The sequence below is a fragment of the Dipodomys spectabilis genome, unplaced genomic scaffold (assembly GCF_019054845.1).
Source record: "Dipodomys spectabilis isolate Male_0828 unplaced genomic scaffold, ASM1905484v1 ptg000422l, whole genome shotgun sequence".
NCBI classification, from domain to species: Eukaryota; Metazoa; Chordata; class Mammalia; order Rodentia; family Heteromyidae; genus Dipodomys; species Dipodomys spectabilis.
This window is the reverse complement of record NW_024871099.1, coordinates 3169390-3194256: the sequence shown is the minus strand read 5'-3', so window position 1 is coordinate 3194256 and position 24867 is coordinate 3169390. Positions and strand designations below refer to the sequence as shown.

Genomic DNA, 24867 nt, shown 5'->3' with positions numbered 1-24867 from the left:
ATTGCTTGCCTAGCATGCACAAAGGCTTAGGTTTGATTCCTCTGTACCACATAAACAGAAAAAGCCAGAAGTGGCCCTGAGTTCAAGCCTGGTACTGGGGGAAGGAGGGGGAAGATAAAGGGATATGATTTTGTCACTCTTCAGGAGCACAAGCCAAGGGATTATAACTACTGGGAAGAAATACCGGCCTCAGATTCTAGTGCACTAATTAACCAATGATACAGTGTCCTTTGAAAATACAGAAAATCCAATGTCAAAAGATACTGGTATAGCCACACATGGGTGGCTTGCACCTGTAATCCTAGCTACTCAGGAGCTGAGATCTGAGGATCACAGTTCAAAGCCAGCCTTGGCAGGAAAGTCCGTGAGACTCTATCTTCAATTAACCATCAGAAAACTGAAGTGGTGCTGTGGGTCAATTCACCTTGAGCTGAAGAGCTCAGGGGCAGAGCCCAGGTCCAGAGTTTAAGCCCATTACCAACAAAAAACAAAACAAAATATATCCAAATTAAGTATGGTTAATAAAACTTAGAGGCTAGTGTTTTTAACAAAAAAAAATTTATTACCAAAATACAATATTAAAGTCAATACATGACAAACTCCTGTAAAGCAAAATAAATTATTCTAACATTGTACAGTATTTTCAAAGGTAGTTAAAGCAGCGCTACAGACCTTGCTTTGCTGTCTGGAACAGATCCACTGCTCCACCATGAATGCCATCCCAGAATTTCAGCTTTAAGGCCTGCAACCCCGGGTGCAGGATGATCTTACAAAAATGCGAATCATCCTCTTTTCTTAAGATACAGAACTCATTGTACTCTTTACATGTCAGTGTTCCAGAAATCTTTATGCTTTGGCTAAAGAAGCAATGCCATAGTGTTACACACACAATACTTCTTAAAAAAATACATGTATTCATGTCCATGAATATCAAACGCAAATTTCTATTAAATATACTTTATAGAATATTACTTAGAGCACCTTGCTGTACAAGTAAATAAAAAAGATTAAATAAGTGTCTATGAAAACTAAAAATAGATGTCTCAAGAGAGGACGAGTACTCTGCAGGAACATACAATGTAAACAAGGATGTCTGCCATTGGTTTGCAAGAAAGAGAACAGAAAGGAATTAGGTCACCAACAGTTCCTTGGAATAGGTCTGAAAGATCTACAGCAATGACTTTAGCCAGTGTCATGGTGCTGCAAGGCCAGGGCTCAGAGTTCAACATTAGCACAATATTGCTGAACATCATGACACCAACCTTACTCTGACTGTTAGAACAAAGGAGAAAATGATAAAGCCCTGAAAAGTACTACTTATAATGATCAGAATGTATCAGGTGCCCCTGCCTTTATTGAATCCAATAACTTTCTTCTGTGTGTGTACTAGTACTGGGGTTTGAACTCAGGGCCTAGGTGCTGTCCCTGACCCTTTTTGTTCAAGGCTAATGCTCTACTACTTAAACAACAGCTCCATTTCTGGCATTTTGCTGGTTAACTGGAGATCAGAGTCTCATAGACTTTCTTGCCTAGGCTGGCTTTGAACTATGATCTTCAGATCCCAGCCTCCTGAGCAGCAAGGACTATAGACATAAGCCACTGGTGCCTACTCATTTTCTTTAAAAAAAAAAAAAAAAAAAAAAAAATCAATGTTCACCATCAAATCTTAAAAGTATTCAGAGCAGCAAACAGCATGAGCTTGGTATATAACAAAAGGTCTGATAGGGATAACGTGTTATTCCTATAAACAGACCGCCTGGTGATTAATGTTCTCTCTTATGCAATTACAATTGCGCATTTCATTTTCCTTACTACTTTTAGAAAACTCAATTCTTCGGAAGGTTTGCTACACAGAATATCCTGTGGACATTGTGTATGTATATTCCCTTATGGTGCCTCCTCTGGGCCAGGAGGATCGCTATCAAGGTCACATTCATGTTTAAAGGCTTTGAACTTCGGGGTAAATGTTTTCCCACAGGGAAGAGAAACTTTAAATTCATGATTGCGGATGGAAAACAGAAGTAATAGCCAATGGGAAGTGGTTTATGAGAACAGAGAGAAGTAATTCTATAAGTAACACTTTTGAAGCTTGCTTATTATTTTCCAGATGATTCTAATAAAATTAAAGCCCATGCCAATTCTTGGAAGGTTGGTAGAAAGAATCAAGGGGTCTGAGTTAATAGCAGTAAGAACTAATCTATAGATGGGTGGGAATGGGTATTAAGACAGGGAACTATTTTATTTGAATTTAAAATTCAAATCACTTTTGAAAAGGAGAAAAATGAATATAAAACTCCACATATTGTAAGTTTGGGGGAAATTATATATATATAATTTTATCTTTTCTAAAACCATGTCTCAGTAATGGATTGAATTCTACAATTAAAGCTACCTATATCAAAGGGGTACAGACTTAGTTCTCTTTGGTTAACTCTCATCACCAAAAAAAAAAAAGATTATAAAAAAAAACTTAAAATGTTTCAAGGTACCCAGCCCCAATTACTACAGTTCCTACTGCTCTCAACACAATTCTTTCATTTACTTCTTTCCTAAAATGTATGTGCAGAATATCCCATTCACAGAGCTCTAATTTGAGGGCCTAGATGTAATTAGGCACAGCCCCACTTCTAGACATTAGCAATTGGTGTTCAAAAATAGCACCATGAAGATGGTGCACTACACAGGGCACCAGCCTCCTATCTTGTAGGCAGAATTTACTTTGATGAAACAATGCATAAAGAAGTGATCAGAACTACAAGAACACCTTGTGTATTTCATCCTTTCAACTAACTGCAATATAAAATGTCTAATTAATGAGATGTTTACTTCTATTTATCTGATGGCAAGATTCTATGCAAAGCATATTTAGGGGGTTTTCCTGTCTTCTTACATCAAACAAATAGAGCTTCTTTCAAAGAAATCCTATTGACTTGCCAAGTGCTGTTTCCTTAGAACTTTTATAACCACCCTGAAGTTTTACTGTCTTAAGGACATTTGGATATTCCTTTTCTGCTATAAATAAGTAATAAACTCCTATAAAGTTCCCAGTAATAGTACTAATTTTAAGAAGTTTCTGAATTTCACCTCTCATTCTCTAAGTGATACTTGTTTTTTTCACACAAGATCTCACCCATGTAGTCCAGACTGGCCTTGAACTTGCAATCCTCCTGCCTCAGCCTACTAAGTACTAAGATTATAGGTGTGCATCATCAGCTTAGCCCTCTAAGTAACTTTTATCTTAATAATTCAAATTATTTTCCAGGGCTGACAGTGATGCACATTTTCATATTTGATTATGCTAGGACTTTTTCAGATGAGAGGGTCTCACACAGGAGAGAGGATTAAACAGCTTAGGTAACTGGAAAAGTGGGCCTTGATCTTTAAAACTCTGAAAAGACTCTCTGAAAAGTACAGGTGTCTCTATGAACTTGAGATATGGTTTGAGATTGTCTCCTTTGCCCATAAGAAATTCATCTACGTTTCAGAAAACAATTGACTTCAGAAATGTCTACTTAGGATTTAAATTTGATTTACAGATGTCTGGTCTACTTTCTTAGAGTAAGGGAACAATTTAAACAGATCACCTCAAATCCTTCCTTGCACTGGAGAAGCCCTCCCAACATCCCAGCAGAGGTGTGTCTACTCTAAAGCAGGCAGGCAGACACGAAGCTCTTAGGGATCTGCCTAAGATTGGAACTTCACAGCAAGTTTCAGAAGGGCTCATGAAAGACCTTTCTGAACTGTTTGCACTTCTAAACTAGAATAAGCTGCAATAACAAACATACTCCACACTAAGAAGGGCGACAGAAGGTTAATATAGGATTATATATTTGCTTCCCCACACTCAAGATAATTTAAATATCGTTACTGCCTATCAATTTGGAATTCATCTTTTGACAAGTTTGGTTCCAAAGCCACACCAGGTCACTGCTGTGTTCCCTAGTCATACTGCCTACCACCTCTTCATCTAGTAGGTTAGTCACCTGTGGTTAAAGGAATCTTCCAGGCATTCTTCTGGCTAGTCTGTGCTTATGGTGGCATGCTGGTCCTTATTGAGAATGATGTTGACAATTTCACCCTCATGCTCTTTCATGTGATCCAGGAGATTTTCTTTGCTGGTTGATTCAAAACCACAAATACAACAACAGAAGAGCAAAACACAGTACTCCATTCCAGGAGGGGCCAGGCTTTTTTCTAAACTGTATGATATATTACTTGTAGGGCTCACTTTCTCACCCTCATTGGAATCTACACTTTCACTGGACGCTTGGGACATCAGTTCTGAAGTGGACAACAGATTTTCTGAACTTCCAGGGATCAGATCAGCTTTCTCTTCGCTGCTTGACCGAATTTTTTCAGGGGATTTCCCTAGAACTCTTAAAAAACAAAACACACATTAGCCAGGTGCTCATGGCTCATGCCTGTAACCCTTGCTACTCAGAAGGCTGAGACTTGAGGCTTGAGATTCAAAGCCAGCCCAGACAGGAAAGTTCATGAGACTCTTTTCTCCAATAAACCACTCAAAAAACCAGAAGTGGTGCTGTGGCTCAAGTGATAGAGAACTAGCCTTGAGTTGAAGAGGGCAGGGACAGTGCCCAGACCCAGACTTTAAGTCCCACCACCAAAAAAAAAAAAAAAAAAAAAAAGAAACCCCCACAAAACCTGAGTGTGGTATACTATAGGACCAGTAGCTGCAATCCTAATCTGAACTGATCTGAACTCTGTGTGAGTTCTGTGGCTTGAACTCAGATGCTGTCTCTGAGCTGGTATTCAACCACTTGAACCACAGCTCTAATTCCAGCTTTTCTGGTCATTAATTTCAGGTAAGAGTCTCATGGTGATCCTCAGATCTCAGCTTCCTGAGTAGCTAGGACTTCAGGTATGAGCTGCTGGCACCAGGCCTGATCCTAATTTTTAATATTTGTGTACACACAGACACAGCAACCAAGGGAGGGAGAGGGTCAAGTACCTGCCACTCTGTGAAATTGCATCATTAATGGCCTTGTTTACTTGCTCGTAGTTGTAATTTTGGTCACTGGCATGCTTCCACATGTGTGACTTCAAAGAAGGAGGATGGCTGCACACGTACCCACACAAAGAACACCTGTACAAGGAAAGTCAAAGTATTTTCAGAGTAATGCCACAAGTAGTTACATTCCTTTTTTCCTCTATAGATCTGAACACAATGACTCTAAATCACTCCTGGTCATTCGTGAAAACTTCTTTCTCATTATATAATCTATATCCCTTGTACACAAATGCAATATATAGGCAAGTAAACTCTAAAGTATTACTTGTATAGCTTCCTAATCTTTTAAAATGTACATAGCTGTAGATCTGATGTAAAAATGGAACCTCAGAGTACAGATTTTTAATCCCATTTTTGATAATGTTCCACCAGTATGTTCTCATTAAAATCATGCATTTCAATAGGGATTAGTATAATGGTCCATCCTATGAAAGTATAATTTAATCATTCTATTAGCATTATAGAGTTAGAATGATTTTTATCTTTTTGGCATTATAAACATTGCTATAATAAGCACATTATGCAACAAATTAAATGAAGCTACTAATTATTCTTTAGGATAAAGTCCATTTCTCCCCTAAAAATGTGTCTTAAGAATGTTAAGAAAACATGAAGTCACAGTGTATGTTTGAGACATTCTGTGCACCCCCACTGCCAATGCCTCTCTGGTAGAGGTGAAAAAACTCATACCCTGTGGGACAGGGACATAGCCATAATGCTTTGATCTGTCAGTATTTACTGTGTCAGGAACAAACCAGTTAGAATGGAGTAGCTCATAAATGAGTAATGGATATTTTTATGTAAGTAGTGAATTACAAATTTTAGAAATGCCTAAATTGCCTTTAGAGAGAGAGAGAGAGAGAGAGAGTGTGTGTTCGCTCTGGGGCTTTAACTCAGGGTATCCCTTAGCTTTTTGCTTGAGGCTAGTGAGTGACCTACCACTTGAGCTATAGCTCTACTTCTAGCTTTTTGGTGGTTAATTGGGATATTAAGAGTCTTGTGGGTTTTCCTTGCTGGGCTGGCTCTGAACCTCAATCCTGAAATCTCAGGTTCCTGAGAAGTTAGGATTACAGGTGTGAGCCACTAGTGCCCAGCTTACATGCCCTTTAAAGAGTATACCCAGCTCTGCTGTGATAACTTATATGTAACCGAAATGAAAGCAAAGTTAGCTGGTACAGGTACACTTTCCTGTGTTCCCACTAGACAGGATGTATACTGTACTAAGATTCAGAGTCGAAGCTTGTATTCCTTAACAAACTAAACAAGATTTAGAAATCAGCAGTGAAAGTTTCTTAGCTCTTACTTAACCTATGTTGCAACAAGTGTTATAAATCTTAAATTATTCCCAATTTATTTCTTTAAACTTTTTTTTTTTGGGTTGGTCATGGGGCTTGAACTCAGGGCCTGGGCAATGTCCTGAGCTTTTTTTTTTTAAAAAAATTTAAATATAGAGTAGAAACATTTAACACTTTTTGTCGGTTGTGGGGCTTGAACTGTAAACTTGGGTGCTGTCCCTGAGCTCTTCAGATCAAGGCTAGCTCTCTACCACTTGAGCCACAGCACCACTTCTGGTTTTCTGGTGGTTAATTGGGGATAAGAGTCTCATGGGCTTTCCTATCCAGGCTGGCTTTGAACCAGATTCCTCAGATCTCTACCTCCTGAGTAGCTAAGATTATAGGCGTGAGCCACTGGTGCCCAACTTATTTTAACACTTCTACAAAGACATTTCTCTATACCTGATGACTTGATATAAAAATCAAACCCATCATACTTTCACCCACATGATTACTTGTTTCTGAAACAAAATTACAAATTAAGTGAAAACAAAAATATACATATTAACTGGATTCTAAAGCAATTACTAATGATTTTTTTTTGTCCCTGAGCTTTTCTGCTCAAGGCTAGCACTCTACCATTTGAGCCACACCTCTAATTCTGGCTTTTTGCTGGTTAACTGGAGATCAGAGTCTCATAAATTTTCCTGCCCTAGTTACTGGCTTAGAACTGCAACTCTCAGATCTCAGCCTTGTGGGTAGCTAGGATTATAGGTCTGAGCCACCAGCACCTAGTTTTAAAATATTTTAACACAAGCATTAAGGTTCCACAGTCACTAGACTTACCTGTATGGCTTATCAGAGCTATGGATCCTTCTGTGGTTTCGGACACCAACGTATGTTGTGCTTGTGTAATCACACACATCACATCTATATTGTTTCTGGGCCGACGACTTATTCCCTAGACAGAATATTTGGAGAGTTTTAGAGGCAGGCTTTGGTAGGATGCATGTTACAGCACTGGCAACACACTGTGAATCTTATGCCACACAGTATCACCATTTCAACTGGGGATTCCTCACCATCTCTGGGTAACCTGTCCAAAGTGGCTTCATAGATTCTCCTATGCCTAGCAGAGAGACACCCAGTATCTTCTGTAACCATCACTGGGTTGAGCTGGGCTGGTTTTTGCATAACCTCACCCCAAATTCTAGAGTATAATGAACTTGCTTCCTGCTGCCGGCTGAGTAGGGAGTAATTAGAAGACTGACTGTTGATCTGAAAAGTGTCAGGCTATTAATAGCTATCTTTTTAAAAAATTAAAATTATCTTTAGTTGTACAAAGGAGTTTCAATTCAACATACTATCTTAACGAAACATTGATTTGCCAATGAGCTATAATTTAAACACAATAATTTATTACTATAATGTGTGGTCATGAAGCATGTACAGTAAATTCTATAAAAAGTCTGGAGGTTCTATCCTGTAGCTTTCCTTGGTTTATAACTTAATGTTAACATGGAAGGAAAAGCATCTGTGAATTCTAAAGCACTCCATTTTAGTATAGTGCAATTATATACAGTAACTGACAGGCTACTGGGACAAAGGTTAGGAATGGGTGGCTCATTGACACGTAACAGGGATCCAATGAAAACAGACCATGTAACCACATCATTTGCAATAGCAGGCCTTGGTGATTCATGTGTAACAGTACAAACTAAAGGACCTGACCTGTGCAACTGGCTCCTGAGGTTACATCATGCATTCTTGTCTCCCTCCAGCAGGCTCATCCCACCCTGTCTACTGTTACATATAGTAACAAAGCAAGCCTGCAGGCTCAAGATACGGGTAGCACTGGAAGAGCTTTGTGACTGCTGGCAGGAAGAAAGCTTAGGTAGAACACTGGCACATGGAACATTAAAGTAAAACTACCACTAACAAAAAAAGAAAAAACCCACACTGAAATTTCAACAAAGAAAAATCCTTAAGTTAAATTTACACTTTTGAAAATTGAAAGTTTTTTGCCTAATAACTACTGCCAGGCAGTACAAAATGTCCTAATTTCCGGGTATAAATCTATAATGTTAATATACACACTAATCATAATTACAATCTAAGTATTGCTCTTAATTGGTAGGTTAAAAACTTGGACTCAGTTCTAAATGGCACTGTTCCAAATATAGTTAAAAAAAAAAACCCAGAAAAAAAAAAGTGCGAACTATTGGATAATGGCTTGTGTGAGAAATATTACAGATCAATGACAACTAATAAAACTGACAGATGGGAAACCCTAATATAGCACGGAATGGGAGCCTGTGCTACTTTGAGCAAATGTCTCCAGTGGAAAGAAGGTTGGATTGAAGTTCAGACAGTTGAGCTGAGTTTCTGCTATGCTACTTACTGCAAGTATGATCATGGGTGAATTATTTTACCTCATGGGCTATCACTTTTCTCATCTATAGAATGGAAATTCTAGCTGGGGCAGGCAATGTCCCAACCCTCGGGTGGCACAGAGCCATAAAATCATGGCAGGACGGCCACCTATGCATCTTTTTGGCTGCCTATGGCTGTCTGCCTGTATTAACATTTTTGTATGGCCATCATCTGTGAATGTTGTAAGTGGCCCTTGGCAGTACCCAGCAGCTTAAGAGCATGGTTTGGCAAGTCTTCCATTTTTCCTTCAGGCAAAGTGTGCATTTATTTCCACATCTGGGGAAAACTTCTGCCCTCTTCTACATTGGAGAGCTGAGGGTAGAGGACGTGTTTGTGTGGTTGACACTAAATCCCTAGGGCGTGGACAACTGAAAACAATCAGGAACAAGTTACTTAAATGTCCTGAAGAAATAACACAGGAAAGGGCCTTACCTGTGGCTCTTATTAGAACACTCGGCAGTGTTAATCTAGCTCTAACTTCGTCACTGGGCAGGGTTTCTCAAGGGCAGCCAACACCCAGTACTTGGCACAGTGCCTATCTTGAGACAGGCATTCCATGGCTCTTGGTGGAATGAATGTCTGTGGTTACCCAGGGCCTCTGTGTTGAAAGCATGCCACAAAGTATCTTGTTCCAATACGGGGACCCCAGAGACATTTCTCCTATTTAATGACCTTACTAAGTTAAATAAAGCAGTTTACTAAGTAGTTTTGACCAAGCACCAATTAACCTTTGTGAGCTAAGAATTTGTTTTTTGTCCTGTCCAGATCTAAGCATGCAGGAAGAGACCAGCACTGCTACTATGACAGAATAAAAAAAATGAGATGAGCAAGGAAGGAACAGAGGTTGCAGTTCAGTGGTAGGGTGCAACATAGCACATGTGAGGCCCTGGGTCCCATCTCCAGCATTGAAGAGGGGTAAAAAGATCATGCTAAGGCTGGGAAGGTGGCTCAGTGGTAGAGCGCTTGCCTTGCATGCATGAGGTCCTGGGTTCGATTCCTCAGCACCACATAAGCAAAAAGAAGAAAGCCGGAAGTGGCGCTGTGACTTAAGTGGTAGAGTGCCAGCCTTGAGCTGAAGAGCTGAGGGACAGTGCCCAGGCCCAGAGTTCAGGCCCCATGACCGGACCCAAAAAAAAAAAAAAAAAGATCATGCTAAGCCATTTAATTCACCAAGAAAAGATGCTCCAGAAATGGCATGTGCTGAACAGGTATGACTGTAGTAAAGTTTGGAATGGCTACTTTGAACTAGTTTCAATTTCTTTACTGAAAAAGTGACGTTAAGCTGTTAATACACTCGGGTTATTTGAATTTTTTGCATTTTTAAGATGGAGCTGGAAAAGTTGGATGTCAACACTGGTGCTAACTGCAGGTGGCGCTACTGAGTAGCACTTTATTCCTTCATTAGGGATTTATGGTGCAATCACTCTACTGTTTTAATGTCTCCTTTAAAAGGGGTATGGAAACATAATGAATTAAAATAAAAGGAGGCAGTTAGGGCTGTTTTGCAGGAAGGAAACAAAAGTGTTTTAGCTCAGCCATCTATCGCAGGAACAGATGTCATGTCATAAACTCCTTTGTTTGGGATGGTTTTACAGGGGTGACATCTGTCTGACAAGGGAATTTTGTGCTACAGTGGTATCACAGTCAGTTCTTTCTGAACATCCTCAAATCAGTTATGCTTTCTGGGGTATGACTTAATGAAACATTATGGCAAAACATTTCACTCTGCAGTTGTTTCTAACTTTAATTCTTGGGAAATCGAAAAACGAAAGTCACCCCAAGATGCTTTATTTCCCATCAGTACTGTGTACCAACCACACTGGAGTCATTCAGAGTGTATCGATTTAAGTGAACTGATGCCAGCCAGGCGGCACAGCTTACTTCATTTCTTCCACAACTCTCTGCATGCAGCACCTACCTCTTCATGGAGCTCTAATTAAACCTTCTGATTCTAATATTTCCATTACCAGCAACTCAACTGACGGATACTGAACTTGTACATAAAAGGGTATGTTTAAACAATGCAAATGAAATCTGGCAGCTACACTTGGAGGAGGTCACAACTGCAAGCCTGAGAAAAAATTTGAGGAAGGGTCAACCATCTGCAAAAGCTGCACTCTGCACAGGTCATCTGGTAACCAGAATGGGACAAGTGGCTTCTCTATGCTTCAACTCTGCTGGCTTGCTGGGATTCCCCTTCCAAATCTATGCTGTTGCCTGACTCTTATGTGATAGTAAAGATTTTAACTACACAGTCAGAAATTGAGTCCTCATTGAGTTACTTGGGACCTGATAATAATTTATTTCGATCAGTAACTGCAATTTTTTTCAGAGGCAAAAGATTATTCATTCACTTCTGTGGTATAAAAACAGAGGACAATATAGGCTTTAGTCCTGAAAACCCTCAGGACAATACAGTAGAACTTAAAAATGCGTAAGTGTAGCTGGGTGCCAGTGGCTCACTCCTGTAATTCTAGCAACTCACAAGGCTGGGATCTGAGATTAAAAGTTCTAAGCCAGCCAGGACAGGAAAGTCTGTGAGATTCTTATCTCTAATAAACTACTCAAAAAAAAAAAAGCTAGATGTGGGATTGTGGCTCAAGTTGTAGAATACTAGCTTTAAGCACAGAGTGGCTCAGAGACAGAGTACACACACACACACAACCCCACAAGGGAGGGGATAAATATAATCAAGAACATTGTATGCCTGTGTCAAATGTCATAATGAAACCCATTAGTTTGTAAAATTAATAGAGGCTCAACTACCTTCCTGAATACATTTTCCATCAGCGGCATCACTAGCAATTCGTGGCTCATGTGAAGAAATTGACAAGGTTTCCGGAAGGCTATGCTGCTCTCTCTCGTGATTCCTCAGTTGACTCTGAAAATAATGAGAGAAAATTTATATAGAGAGAGTCAGTCGTGGGGCTTGAGCTCTGGGCCCAGGTACTGTCCCTGAGCTTTTCAGCTCAAGGCTAGTGCTCTACCTCTTGAGCCTCAGCATCACTTCCAGTTTTCTGGTGGTTAATTGGAGATTAAGAGTTTCATGGACTTTCATGCCTGGGCTGGCTTTGAACTGTGGTCCTCAGATCTGAACCTCCTGAATAGCTAGGATTACAGGTGAGCCCCTGGTGCCCAACTAATATGTAATATTTTGATGAGGAGGCTGTGTAAGAAGGGGTTGATAACTTTCAGGGCCTATGGCCTAGAAGAGATTATCAATATTTTAAAATCAAACCTGTTAAAGCACTATTGGACACACTGGACAACTGAAAGAAATGGACTAGAGCAACCATAACCTCATCAAAAAGGCAGTTCATTCTTGTATATTTTTTGAAAGGAGGACTTAGATTATGGAACAGGTAGGGGCCTAGAGATGGGAGAGGGGAGAGAGCAGAGTGCTCAGGATAATTCAACACTGTCGCAAAAAACAAATTCAGTGAACAACCATTGGATTTCCTTGTAAATTCTGCCTCTCAGATATCAGCAGACCACTAAGGAAGTTCTCTTCCTCCACTTTCTCCTCCCAAACCCCAGGAGTATAGCAGCAGCAAAAGAAACTTCCTAGATATCTCCTCCTAGAAATTTTCTTTGTAGTCTACTTGAATGTACTACCTGGAATTTCAAAATCAACGATGATTCAATAAATCCAAGTGTGCTTTACAAAGAAATGAATAGCATTTCAAACTGCTGGGCATGGTAAGGCATACCTGTAAACCCAGCACTCAGGAGGCAGGAACTGTCCATGAAATAAACCATACATGGTTTTATCAGTACTGTGCTACCTTTCAATAAGTCTAATATAGTCCATTTCCCTTTCTGCAATGACACAAATTACTGCTGTTTGGTCCAATGGCAGTTGGCATGTGTGAGGAGCAGTTTGGGGCCAGGTCAGATGGGGAATTCTTACTGCTGTGTGTGGGACCACATACTCTTAAATCCATGTAGGTCAAGTGTGTGGAGTATGAAAATCCAATGGACAGTGCTTTATAAAAAATATGCAAGCTAAAACACAAAAACAGTTTAGTACAAGGGGCTGCAAGAAGGCAATACACAAGCAGGGAAGAATTCTGGAGCAGAAATACTGAAGGCCTAGCTTTCTTTCCCATCTTCATTACTAATTAGCTGGGGACCCCCTGGGCAAATCACAAAACTCTTTCATAACTTTTTTTCCCCTTATCTATAAAATTGACTGCAGTGTACTGGTGGCTCAGGCCTGTAATCCTAGCTACTCAGGAGGATGAAATCTGTGGGTCAAGGTTCAAAGCCAGGCTGGGATTGACTTTTCTAAGTTTTGTCAGACTCTAATCAACCTAACAAAAAAAGAATATCAGTAAATTGAGGGGACTGGGAATGTGGCTTAGTGGTCAAGTGTTTGCCTAGTATGCATGAGGCCCTTGTTTGATTCCTTAGCACCACATACACAGAAAGAGCTGGAAGTGGTGCTGTGGCTCAGGTGGTAGAGTGCTAGCCTTGAGCAAAAGCTCAGGGACAGTGACCAGGCCCTGAGTTCAAACCCCAGAACTAGTCAAAAAAAAAAAAAAAAATGAGGTGGCCAGAGAACATCTGTTAAGTCCCCCCCTCCCTCTGAAATCCCCAAGCCTTCCAGAAGACTTGAAGCAATGTTTACCTTGTAATGAAAGGATTCTTCGCATTGTTTACATTGGTAGATTCTGGTCTTACAGTGGTTGATCATGTGACTCTCTAAGTCTTTGCTGTTGTTGGCTATATGCTCACAGATAGGACACTGGTAGGGCTGCCTCTGCCGATGGACCCGCAGGTGCTGCTTGATGTAACCCTTGTTACCACTTGTGTAGTGACACAAGCGACAGCGGTAGGGTCGCTCAGCCTCAGGGATGTATTCCACCACATTGGTTCCCAACAGACTCGTGTCGCTGTTGGGTTGGCACTGGGCATTGTCCTGAAGTTCCTTCAAAATGTCGTCGTCTGAAGCATTTTGATCTGTCCTTTCTCTCAGCTTTTCAATGACAGTGAGTAGGGACATACTGATGCCTGTCTTGACTTGGCCATCTGTCAATACTTGTCCACCCTCTGGGAGTGCTAGCAGGGTAGAGTTGCTTTGGCTGAAGCTAGTCAATCCTTCTGAAGTGTTTTTAAGTGGTGACATCATTTTGGAATAAGCTGCCAATGGCCTATCGGCTTGCCTCTGCCCTGTATCTGGATCTAACAGGTTTATATCCCCGTAGTGACTAAGACTGGCTCTGGTTAGTTCGGCTGCTCTTATAGGCATTGTGACCAGGGCTTCGGCAGCTAGTGAGTGCAGCCTGAGAGACTCAGAATTTGTCCTCCTGCGGCCAGGTGGGGCATTCTCATCAGTGGCCAGTCCTTTGCTTAGTAACTCACTATCTTTCTTCTCTGGATTGCTCCAGCCAATGATCAACCCTCCAATATCAACAGTGCATTTATCAGCACGAAAGATGGCACCAGTTCCTGCACAGCCAGCCTGGCCATCTGATGGGTTCAGGGTTTTGCCTTCATCTAGTTCAGCATTTAGGAGGAAAGGTTTCTGTGAAAGAGTTTCTTCGGCACTTGGCAAACGTTCCACAATCACGTTCACATGACCTTTTTTATTGGGGCTACTGCTGATGATTTTCTGTGCCGATGAAAGCAGACTGTCGGCAATCAAGCTCTCCTCGGCATCAGACATCACCTCGAGTGCTTCTTCCTCAGTAGGGTCAAGGGTAACCGAGCGACTTAGGTGTACCCTTTCTTCTGAATGCTGGTCTAAAGATGAAGATGATAATGGCTCTGAGCTGCAAATCTGCACCTGGACAGCTGGCCCATTATGGATACTCAGCTCACTGTCCCCTATGGCAATGACCACTGCATCCACGCCACCAGGTGCTGCCGACGTGGAAGAACCCAGCAAGCCCAGGGGCTCGTTTTCATTTTCAAAGATGGGATAGGAACAGTCAACTTCTCCTGCATGTTTCCAGGCATGGGTTTTTAACATTCTCTGCTGGCCGCAAGTGTAACTACAAAACAAGCATCTATACATGCCATACTGCTCATATGCGTACCATTTCCTCCTGCCCATCTCTGCCAGGGACGTGGTTTGGCCAGGGTGAGTCTGTGGACTGTCCATACTGACTGCGATGTCACCACTGGTTTCGTTGGTTCTCTCTGTGGTCCTCTGACAGAAGGAGTTGGAGGGGGTACTGCACTGCTGGGCTTTGTGTGGGGTGTGATTGCTGACATCATTTTCATGTTCCTTTACCACATGAGCTTCGAGTTCCTCTTGGCTTTTTGATGTAATATGGCACTCTGAGCACATTAATATCACTTCATTCTGCTGGCCGTGCAGCTTGATATGCTCTCTTAACACAGAAAATGATGACGACAAAAACTTACAAAGGCTACATTGGTAAGACATAGCCTTGCTGTCATCATGGGCGAGAGACTCAGGGGTGAAACTTGCTTGTGACACCTCAGCCTTCCTAATAGCAGGCAACTGGGTTACTTTAGCTGGAATCTCACAAACTTCTTGGGTTTCCAGGGGATGAGTTGTCATATTTGACCGTGAGCGTTTTTTCCCAATTAGAAGACATTTTTGTGATTTTTCATGCTCCACTATCCTGCTTAACTTTTGAATCACATGGATTAAGGGATCTGCTTTGGCTTTTCTGGGTTCATCAATTTCCAATGAAGGACTGATGATACCTTCGGCAGTCAATATGGCTTCCTGCTCCCCAACATCTGGCACCAACATGGCTACACTGCGTCTTTCTTCCATATCTTAAAAAAAAAAAAAAAAAGGTAAAGAACAACAGAAAGAAAGAATGCCAAGTTACAGGGCAATCTGAAGTAGGTAACTCAGGACATCAATGTCAATTTAGTTTCTAAGCTAATAAGAACCAACTTTCCTTCCCTCCCTTAATCTCTGTCAGTATTGGTGCTTGTATTCAGGGTTTGTGTGCAGTCCCTCAGCTCTTTTGCTCAAGCCTAATGTTCTATCACTTAAGTCTCTTCTCTACTTCTGGTTTTTGGTGGTTAATGGAGATAAGTTTAAGGGATGCCAGGCGCCCAGTGGCTCATGCCTGTAATCCTAGCTACTCAAGAGGCTGAGATCTGAGGATCACGGTTCAAAGCCAGCCTGGGCAAGGAAAGTCCGTGAGACTCATGTCGCCAATAAACCACTAGAAAACCAGAAGTGGTGCTGGGGCTCAAGTGGTAAAGTGCTTGCCTTGAGCTGAAGAGCTGAGGGATAGTGCCCAAGCCCAGAGTTCAAGCCCCACGACCAACCAAAAAAAAAAAAAAAAAAGTTTCAGGGACTTTCCTGCCCAGTTTGGGGTCAAACCATAATCTTCAGATCTCAGCCTCCTGAGGAGCTAGGATTACAGACATGAACCACCAATGCTCAGCTTGATACAATTCTTGAGAAACTATTTTGTGTATCAAAATATAACTGTAGTTTTATCACTGAAATCATTAATTTCTTTCTTCCCCAAATCTTCGAACTGTGAAAACTGAGTCACGTAATTTACTATAAAGGCCACAGTGAATTTTGAGAAGTACCACTTCCTTCTTTTCCTTCCTTTGATTTATTTCTTGAAGAGAAACCACAAACTATGAGGTGGCTTTTTTCCCCTAGAAGTCATATTTAGTGGTCAACTATTACTTACAGACACATATAAGTACTTCCTTTTCCTAAAAGGGAAAGGGGCACCTAAGAGGAAAAATGTTGACGTTCCACTGTGTTTCAGGTCCAGAAATGCACCCAGTCCTTCCAAGGCGCTATCTGTAGGTTCTAATAATGCATCATGGCCATGGAAGCCACTAAGTATACTCATAAATCTTAAGAGCTGGATACAGTGATGCAATCTCAGTTACTTTAGAAGTAGGAGGATCCTGGTCTAAGACCAGCCAGAGTAAAAGCTCGAGACTCTATCTGAAAAACAAACTACAGCTAAAAGGGCTGGAGGTGTGGGTGTAGTGGTAGAATGCTTGCTTTGCAAGCACGACTAGCATAAAGCCCTGAGTTCAAAACCCAGGTCTGCTAGAAAGAAAAATACTCTATCTTTCTAAGTTTTGAATATTCTTTATATTTCCTGGCATCACTTTTATTTCAAACATTTCCTTTGGCTTACATGAGACTAATTTGTTGACTTGGATCACATTTTTAAGTTTAGGCTTTTTTCCAGCAACAAATTTTGTTTTTCCACATTTTTAGGTGCATTCTGGAGTCTTACTCAACATTCAATAAATGCCAGCAAAATTTCCAGTAGCATTAGCTACAGACCAAAGACCATGCACTATTCTTAAACTTTAGTACAGGCTCTAAATTCTTATTTTATGTAGTAAATCCTAGCTCCTGTTCCTCACACAGCTGAAGCCCTTGCCACCTAACCTATTTAGCCAGAATTCACAATGCTTACCCCCAACAGGGACAATATGCCCTATCCACCAGCCACCCAAAAGCCTTTCCATATATAGGTCCACATCAGACAAATATACAAACATTTTGCTCTAGGCCAATACTTGGTAGTAAGACTGTAGGATGGGTTTTCTGACTACCTCTTTCTTAACTGCCTTCAAGGCAGAATGCCTAGAGTATCCTAGCTCCCAAAGGCCATAGGTTCTTCAGTCTCTCCCCCAAAATATATCTCAAAAGGATGAGTTTCTCACTGGATGCCCCAATGGCTGGTGTCTGTAATCCTAGCTACTCAAGAGGCTGAGGATTATGGGATTTGAAGACAGACAAGGCAGGAAAGTTCATGAAACTTTTATCACCAATTAAGCAATGAAAAGCTGGAAGTGAAAAAATGGCTCAAGTGGTAGAGCACCAGCCTTGAGCAAGAGGGACAATGCCCAGGCCCTGAGTTCAAGCCCCAGTATGCAAGACAGCAAACACACACACACACACACACACACACACACACACACACACTAGTTTCTCTCTTCATCTTACTCAGAAAGACTTCACACTGTTAAAGTCACTAAAGAGGAGGCCAATGGGGGGTAGGGCAAATTGTTACTTTGAAAAACCCCCTTTTGTGACTTTCCCAATCATTTTTCCCAGGCTAGGGTTTCACAATTTCAAGCCAAGGAGATCTGTGACTCTTCCTGTGACTATGGGTTTCCCTAAAGGATCATAATTTCAAGCATTATTAATTTTATGGATTTTTTTTGCAGTTGAAGTGTTAAATGCAAATTAGTTCAATGATAAGGTTAATATAAGCCTTCAGTTTCTTGGCTAAGATTTGGTTCTCTACCCTCTCCAGGAAGTGTGACGTCCCCATATACTGATTGATAGTCTAGAGGTTAACAGTAAATGTTTGCTCAACAGACTGTGCACACCCACAGGGTAACAAAGGTGACTCCAGTTATCTCTCTTGCTCTCCAAGATTTAAGAGGAAGGAGGCAGAACACTGCTAATCACTCCCCAAGGAGAGTTCACTGTGTTCCATTCTAAAACAAAACAACCCCCCCAAAACAAAAAACAACCCCACAACATTGAAATAAAGGGAGTTTATCTTATCTCAAGAAAAAGACTAATATAAAAAAAACCACATTTTGAAACTGTGTCTGCTCAGGCATTAGGAGCTAATGGAAATTTGCAGCAGATGCTCCCATTTTCCCTGAACATTTATGTAAGCACCTCATTTTGGAGGCTGTATACATTTGGGGATACGTACAGTAAGGTAGCTATAAAACAGATATGACAACATAAAATGCATCAAGGAACACCTGAAAAACTAGTTTGCAGCCACAAGCAAAAAAAAAAAAAAAAAAAAAAAATCAAGGCACAAGTGAAAATCCATTACCACAAGTCTACTAAACAAAAGATTAGGCAAACAGCTCACAATAAAGTACACAGAGGGGAGGTTACTAACACAAGCTTGTTAAATATTCACAAAAACTTTAGACCAGTCAAGCTGTCTGTCTCTAGGCATTATTGTATGTAATATATAAGTACATGTTATATACGTATGTATATATAAATATAGATACAAATATATAAAATAAACACATTTAAAATACATATACATATGTATATTTATATATACATATATTTAAACATATTTAGATATACTTATATTATATACCATATAAGTATATTATATGGTATATAATATAAATATATAATTACACACACAAATATAGATACAAATATATAAAATACAAACATGTTTTATATAAATATACATACATATATTTATATATGATATATAACATAAAATATAAATATACAATTATACACATATAATAAATATAATATAAATATATTTAAACATATTTATATAAAATATATAAATATACACACATATAAAACATACCATATCAAAGGATGTAAATTTACATGTACATTTAATAGCAGGGATTAACAACAATCACAATATAGATTATCCCTGGACTCCAAGAGATTGACATAAACATTGCTGAAAGAAATGATCATGGTGAGCTGGGGGGCTCCTGTGAAATTCTTACCTCCAATTAACTACCTAAAAGCCAGAAGTGGAGCTGTAGGTCAAGTAGTAGATCCTAAGTGAAAAATCTAAGAGACAGTGCTCAGCCCTGTGTTCAAGCCCCAGTACCAGCACACACACACGCATGCACGCATGCATGAAAGAAAAATTACCATGCTAGGATAAACAATAAATTCTGTCAATCAAGATGCCTGTAGAATACCTAAGAATTCTTTCTGCTTGTCTAAATGCCTAAATTTTACCATAAGAAAAAGTTAACAACCATCCCCACAAATCATGTGTAAGACAGAAAGCAAATGATCAGAAAGCATGAGTAAGTTTTAAACTCATAGGACCCACAGTTAATAACCAATAACCAGGTATGAGCTGGTGGCTCATACCTGGTGGCTCATACTTGTAATCCTAACTATTCAGGAAGCTGAGATCTGAGGATTGCAGTTTGAGGCCAGCCTGGGCAGAAAAGCCCTTGAGACTCTTATTGACAATTAAACACCAAAAAGCCAGAAGTGGAGCTGTGGCTCAAGTGGTAGAGCGCTAGCCTTGAGCACAAAGAGGCTCAGGGACAGTGCCCAGGCCCTGAATTCAAGCCACAGGACTGACACAAAACAATAAACAATTTCAGTAGACAACTCCCTACTCACAGGAGATGAAAAGAATTAAGAAACCCTTTCGACTTAGCAACTTTCAAGGCAAACCTTCAGATAACAGCTAATAGTCAAATCAGCTGAGACAGACAGAAGAGCTCCCTTGGGCTAAGAAAGTAAGCAGGGGCTGGGAAGATGGCTCAGTGGTAGAGTGCTTGCCTTGCGTGCCTGAGGCCCTGGGTTCGATTCGTCAGCACCACATAAGCAAAAAGAAAAGCACCGGAGGTGGCGCTGTGGCTCAAGTGGTAGAGCGCTAGCCTTGAGCTGAAGAGCTGAGGGACAGCGCCCAGGCCCAGAGTTCAGGCCCCACAACCAGGCCCTCCCACCCCACCCCGCCCCCCAAAAAAAGTAAGCAAAAGGCTTCTCCAGTATAAGCAGTAGGTCAGATGATATCCACTTGCTCAGCTAGGCCCCAGTGTCATCTCCATCCTACTTCCTGTTCCAGGAGGGATTACCTCATTGGGCTCCTCTACCCTCAGGGTTTCTGGTTCTTTTAAGCCAATGGAACGTCATTACAGAGCAAAGGAATAGTGAGGCAGGTCATTGTTCCGGTTTCCTATCTAGATCCCCTTGAACTAGCAGTGTTCAACAGGTCATTTCTCCCCAGACAGGGGGCTCTATCAGACTTAACTTATGGTTCTGATAGTTATCCCTTTTTCAAAAGATGCTGCTAGCTTCAATGATCCCTCAATGATCCCTGTGGTCTGCCTGTGTAAGTCCAACACAATTACTAATAGCATTTTAGTAAATGTACCTTCCTGGATTTACCTTAACCCTAATTGGAACAGAGGCAACCATAACATTATCATTATTTAGAAAGTGAGAATAAGCATGTTTGGTGAGAAGATCAAAATGGCTGAACATGAAGGTTCACTAGGACAAGACTACAAGTATTAGAAAAATAAATTTTTTGTGTGTGTGCTGGTATTGAGACTTGAACACTCAGGGCCTGGGTACCCTTTTGATCGAGGTTGGCACTCTTCCACTTGAACCACAGCTCACTTCTGGCTTTTTGGTGGTTAACTGGAGAGAAGTCTCAAAGACTTTCCTGTTTGAACTGACTTTGAACCCTGACCCTCAGATTTCAGCCTCCTGAGTAGCTAGGATTACAGGCCTAAGCCACCAGCACTTGCTGGCAAAATATTTCTTTTGCTCCAGACAAAAGTGCCCCTAATTAGCTTTCTGATTTTAGGAAGTCATCACTTCTGGAGGTTTTAGATTCTTCAGGTATAAAACACAAGGGTAGAATTGGATGAACTTTTAAAACCCTTAAATTATAAACGGTCTATAAAAAGTGGAACCCACTTAGACTTTACACTTTACTAATGGCAGCTATATTGTATTTGATTTGAAATCTTTAGCTAAATGTAATTATTACCACAAATAAAGTATAAATATCACATGTCTATGAATTTCATTGTCTATAATTTCTTACCTGGCACCTCGCCTGAGAGAATATTCTAATTTGGCAGCTGTAATTAAGACATAAAGTCTAATGAACACTACCAGATCTTCAGGTTTTGTAGAACTTACTCAGTTCCTATTATGTGCTGATCAGTGCTGGAGGCTATAGAAGGAAGTCTTTGACTTGTAGGTGCAAGTCCAGGGTGTAGGGTCTGTGTAATTTCTGGTATTCTTTGCAGACAAAGAACCTCACAGTTGTAAAACAGTCCATGTGAAGTTTGCAGAGTACAAGAGTAACTGGCTCAAGAACTGGAAGCAGATCTAAAACTTTCTGATTTTAAAAATACATTTTCTCAAGGCACTGGTGGCTCACATCTGTAATCCTGGCTACTCAGGAGACTTGACATCTGAGAATCACGATTCAAAGCCAGCCTAAGTATGAAAGTCTGTGACACTTTTAAATACCAAAAAGCTGTAAGTGGAACTGTGGCTAAAGTGGCAATGTCAGCCTTGAGTGAAAAAGCTAAAAGATAGTACCTAGAACCTACATTCAAGTCCAACACACACACACACACCCCATAAAAACAAAACAAAACAACTTGATACTTTCTCTAATACAACAATTTCCCCCTCAATTGCAAATGAGAACCAAGCCATATGAAACATCACTTTTGAAACTGAGTAGTAAACTCTTACACCTACACTGTATCAAACATGAGTGTGTATTTGATCCTTGTAATTCTTTGGGAAGGACTAGATGGTACCATATAATTTTATAAAAAAGGAAACTGAGTGAGGTATAAGTGACTTACCCAGGGTTACATGGCTGCTAAGTGGCAGAGCCAGTGTCTTTCAAATCAATTCCTGAAATTAATACAGTCCTTGATCAATCTTCAAATTCCAGCTGTGACCAAGAATGAAAGTTTACAGTATGAAACATTTCTCTTTGGTGATGAAACAAACTTACAATGGCAGTGAAAACTTGCCAATACACCAAGAAACTTAGAACAATGTTTATGCAACTCTATTATGTTCAATGCATAAACGTTTATGCAACCCTATTAAATTCACATAATTTAAGCAATAGATTTGATGCCTTTATAGTTAAGAAAAAAGACCTGGAAAACTCTTAATAATTGTACATTTTGTTTTATCCCAGAATGCTGTAACTGAGAGTCTTGGTTTTACTGACTTAATTTGTTAACTAGTCTGGTAAAACAAAATCTATATTGCCATTTTAATGCTGACAATACAACCTAAAAGGGTGGCTATGCAAATTCTCCAGAAATAAAGAACAGAACAGAAAAGATGACAATAACTTGACTTATGTAATTTCTTGCTTTGTGTCTTTCATTCTTTGGCTTTTTCCTTTCCTAGTGCCTGTACTGGAGGGGGCTGGGCAGTGGGAGAGAGGGGTTGGGAGCTGTCCTTTAGCTCTGTAGCTCAAAGCAAGTGCTACTATCAATAGCCACAGCTTCACCTCTGGCTTTTTGGTAGTTAGCTGGAGATAAGAGAGTCTCAAGGACTTTCCAGACAGGGCTGGCTTCAAATATGGATCCTCACATCTCAGCCTCCAGAGTAGCTAGGATTACAAACCCCACACTGAACCCTTGCACCTTTTATTTTTTAAGCTGGAATGAGTCTAAAAAGTTTTTTTTTTTTAAATGCTCTTCCTTTCATCTAGAAACCTAGTGATTATCTACAGAAGATACTGCAGGTGATACTGCAGGGCCTCCAGGTGAAGTTAATTTTCAAACGCATCCTGGTGATAAAGCAAGTAGACTTTCGCTGGGAATCAATAACACACAAGCCACGGTAAGGAAAAGTACAAACTCAAGAGGTGATAAATCCACTAACTCCCTGATAAGCGCTGACGCGGCGAGATAACAAACTCCAGGGCCCGCAGCAGTAAAAACCCAAGGCGACTACGGCTTTGGGAAGGGAGGGTGTCACCTTAATTCCTGACCCAGGCCCTTCCACACCAACCACTCCCCTCCTTCCCCACTCCCAAGTGAGAGAGGTGGACTTTTCCCAGGAATCCGTCATGATCTTCCCACCCCGGGGACCATGATTACTTATGGAAGGCCAGGACTGCACTTTTTTTTTTTTTTGCATTCGCTTTTTTTCTATGTTCCAACGCTATGGGGGTGGGGGTGGGGGCTGAGGACGATCCACTGGAGAAACAATACCCTGGGTGGGCGGGATGGGATGGAGGGGGGGGGGCGAGTAAACTGGCGAGTGGTCGGGTGCCATCCTGGCAGGTCGAAGCGATTTTTCCCTTCTGGCAAGAAAGCCCCAGGAAAGCGGCTCCGGCGGGGCCTGGCCTGGGGACTGGGTTGGGGAGTGACAGGAGGCCGGGAAGCGGAGCAGCGGGGCCTCCCCGCAGCCCCCGGGGTGAGCGCGGGGTGGGTGGGGGGAGAGGCACGGGGAGGTGCTGTGTCTAACAGGCCTGGCGGGGACAGGGCCTTGTGTGGCGGGCGGGTGTCAGGCCGCCGGTGCAGGCGGCGGAGGCCTGGGCCCACGACGCACATGGCCGGCGGCGGGGTCCGCGCGCGGAGGGAGGTGTGTGTGTGTGGGAGGCCCCGGTACCTGAGGGTCGGGCGGCGGCGGCTGCTGCTTCCGCGAGCCTCCGGTGGCCGGCCAAGGCCTTGGGGGTGCCCTCACTCTCGTTCCTCACCCGCCTCTCTCCCGGATTTTTCCCCTCTTTGCCTTCCCTCGTTCCCTCTTCCTCACTCGGGAGCCGCAAGATGGCGGCGCCGGGGCCGATCACGTGAGACGCGGGCGGGTCAGGTGACCCTGCTGGTCGGGGGCCGTGGGCGGGGTAGCGATAAGCCACGCCCACCAAGGCAAACCCGGGCACTTTCCCTTCTGGCGGGAAAGAGCGAACGGGTGGGCTGCTTGTGGGGTTCAGGCCTCGCCTTGGCTCTGGCGGGGTGTCGGGGGGCTTTGAACCGTCCTGTCTTGGGTTGAAGAGGTCTAGAAGTCGGTGAAAGTTCACTGTGTACTCAGGTAAACGTTCTGTGTGCTGATCTGAGCACCACCCCACCTGCCCACAGTTACCCTCCCACTAAAGGCTTTGGCTTTCTGACCATACTTGTGGATGTGAACAGAGTTGAGATCTTCTTACTTTTTTAAAATATTACTTTATTATTGAGGTGATTGTTTTATGCCAATCCTGGAGCTTGAACTTAGGGCCTAGGTGCTGTGCCTTAGCTTTTTTATTCAAGGCTAGCACTATACTACTTAAGCCACAGCTCCATGTCTGGCTTTTTGGTGGTTAATTGAAGAACTTCGTGGGCTTTCCTGCCAGGGCTGGCCTCAAACCCTGACCCTCAGAGCTCATCCTCCTGAGTAGCTAGGATTACAAGCATGAGCCAATGGTACCTGGCAGGAATCTTCTTTCTTTTCTTTCTTTTTTTGTCAGTTGTGGGACTTGAACTCTGGACCTGGGTGCCGTCCCTCAGCTCTTCAGTTCAAGGTGAGCGATCTACCACTTGAGCCACAGCACCACTTCCTTCTTTTCTTTCTTTCTTTCTCTTTCTTTTTTTTTTTTTTTTGAGGCTTTCTCATCTTAAATGTAGAAGTCCTAGCTAAGGCTTTAATCCAGGAATGTCTGAGTAGGGGTAGGGCTAGCC

General features: G+C 41.7%; 1 protein-coding gene across 2 annotated transcripts; it reads right to left on the bottom strand.

Moving 5' to 3' along the window:
• Positions 1–1643: 1643 nt before the first annotated feature.
• Positions 1644–23977, bottom strand: Znf507 (zinc finger protein 507). 2 transcript variants are annotated; one of them, XM_042668163.1, is made up of 7 exons: positions 23910–23977; positions 22045–22136; positions 13367–15492; positions 11503–11617; positions 7150–7264; positions 4970–5104; positions 1644–4376 (listed from the first exon to the last, which is right to left on the bottom strand). In XM_042668163.1, the coding sequence occupies exons 3-7, from the start codon at positions 15488–15490 to the stop codon at positions 4019–4021; spliced, it is 2847 nt and encodes a 948-aa protein (XP_042524097.1). In that variant the 5' UTR covers positions 15491–15492; positions 22045–22136; positions 23910–23977; the 3' UTR covers positions 1644–4018. The 2 variants fall into 2 exon arrangements, with proteins under 2 accessions (XP_042524097.1, XP_042524096.1); XM_042668162.1 differs by having other exon boundaries at positions 23822–23971.
• Positions 23978–24867: the final 890 nt, after the last annotated feature.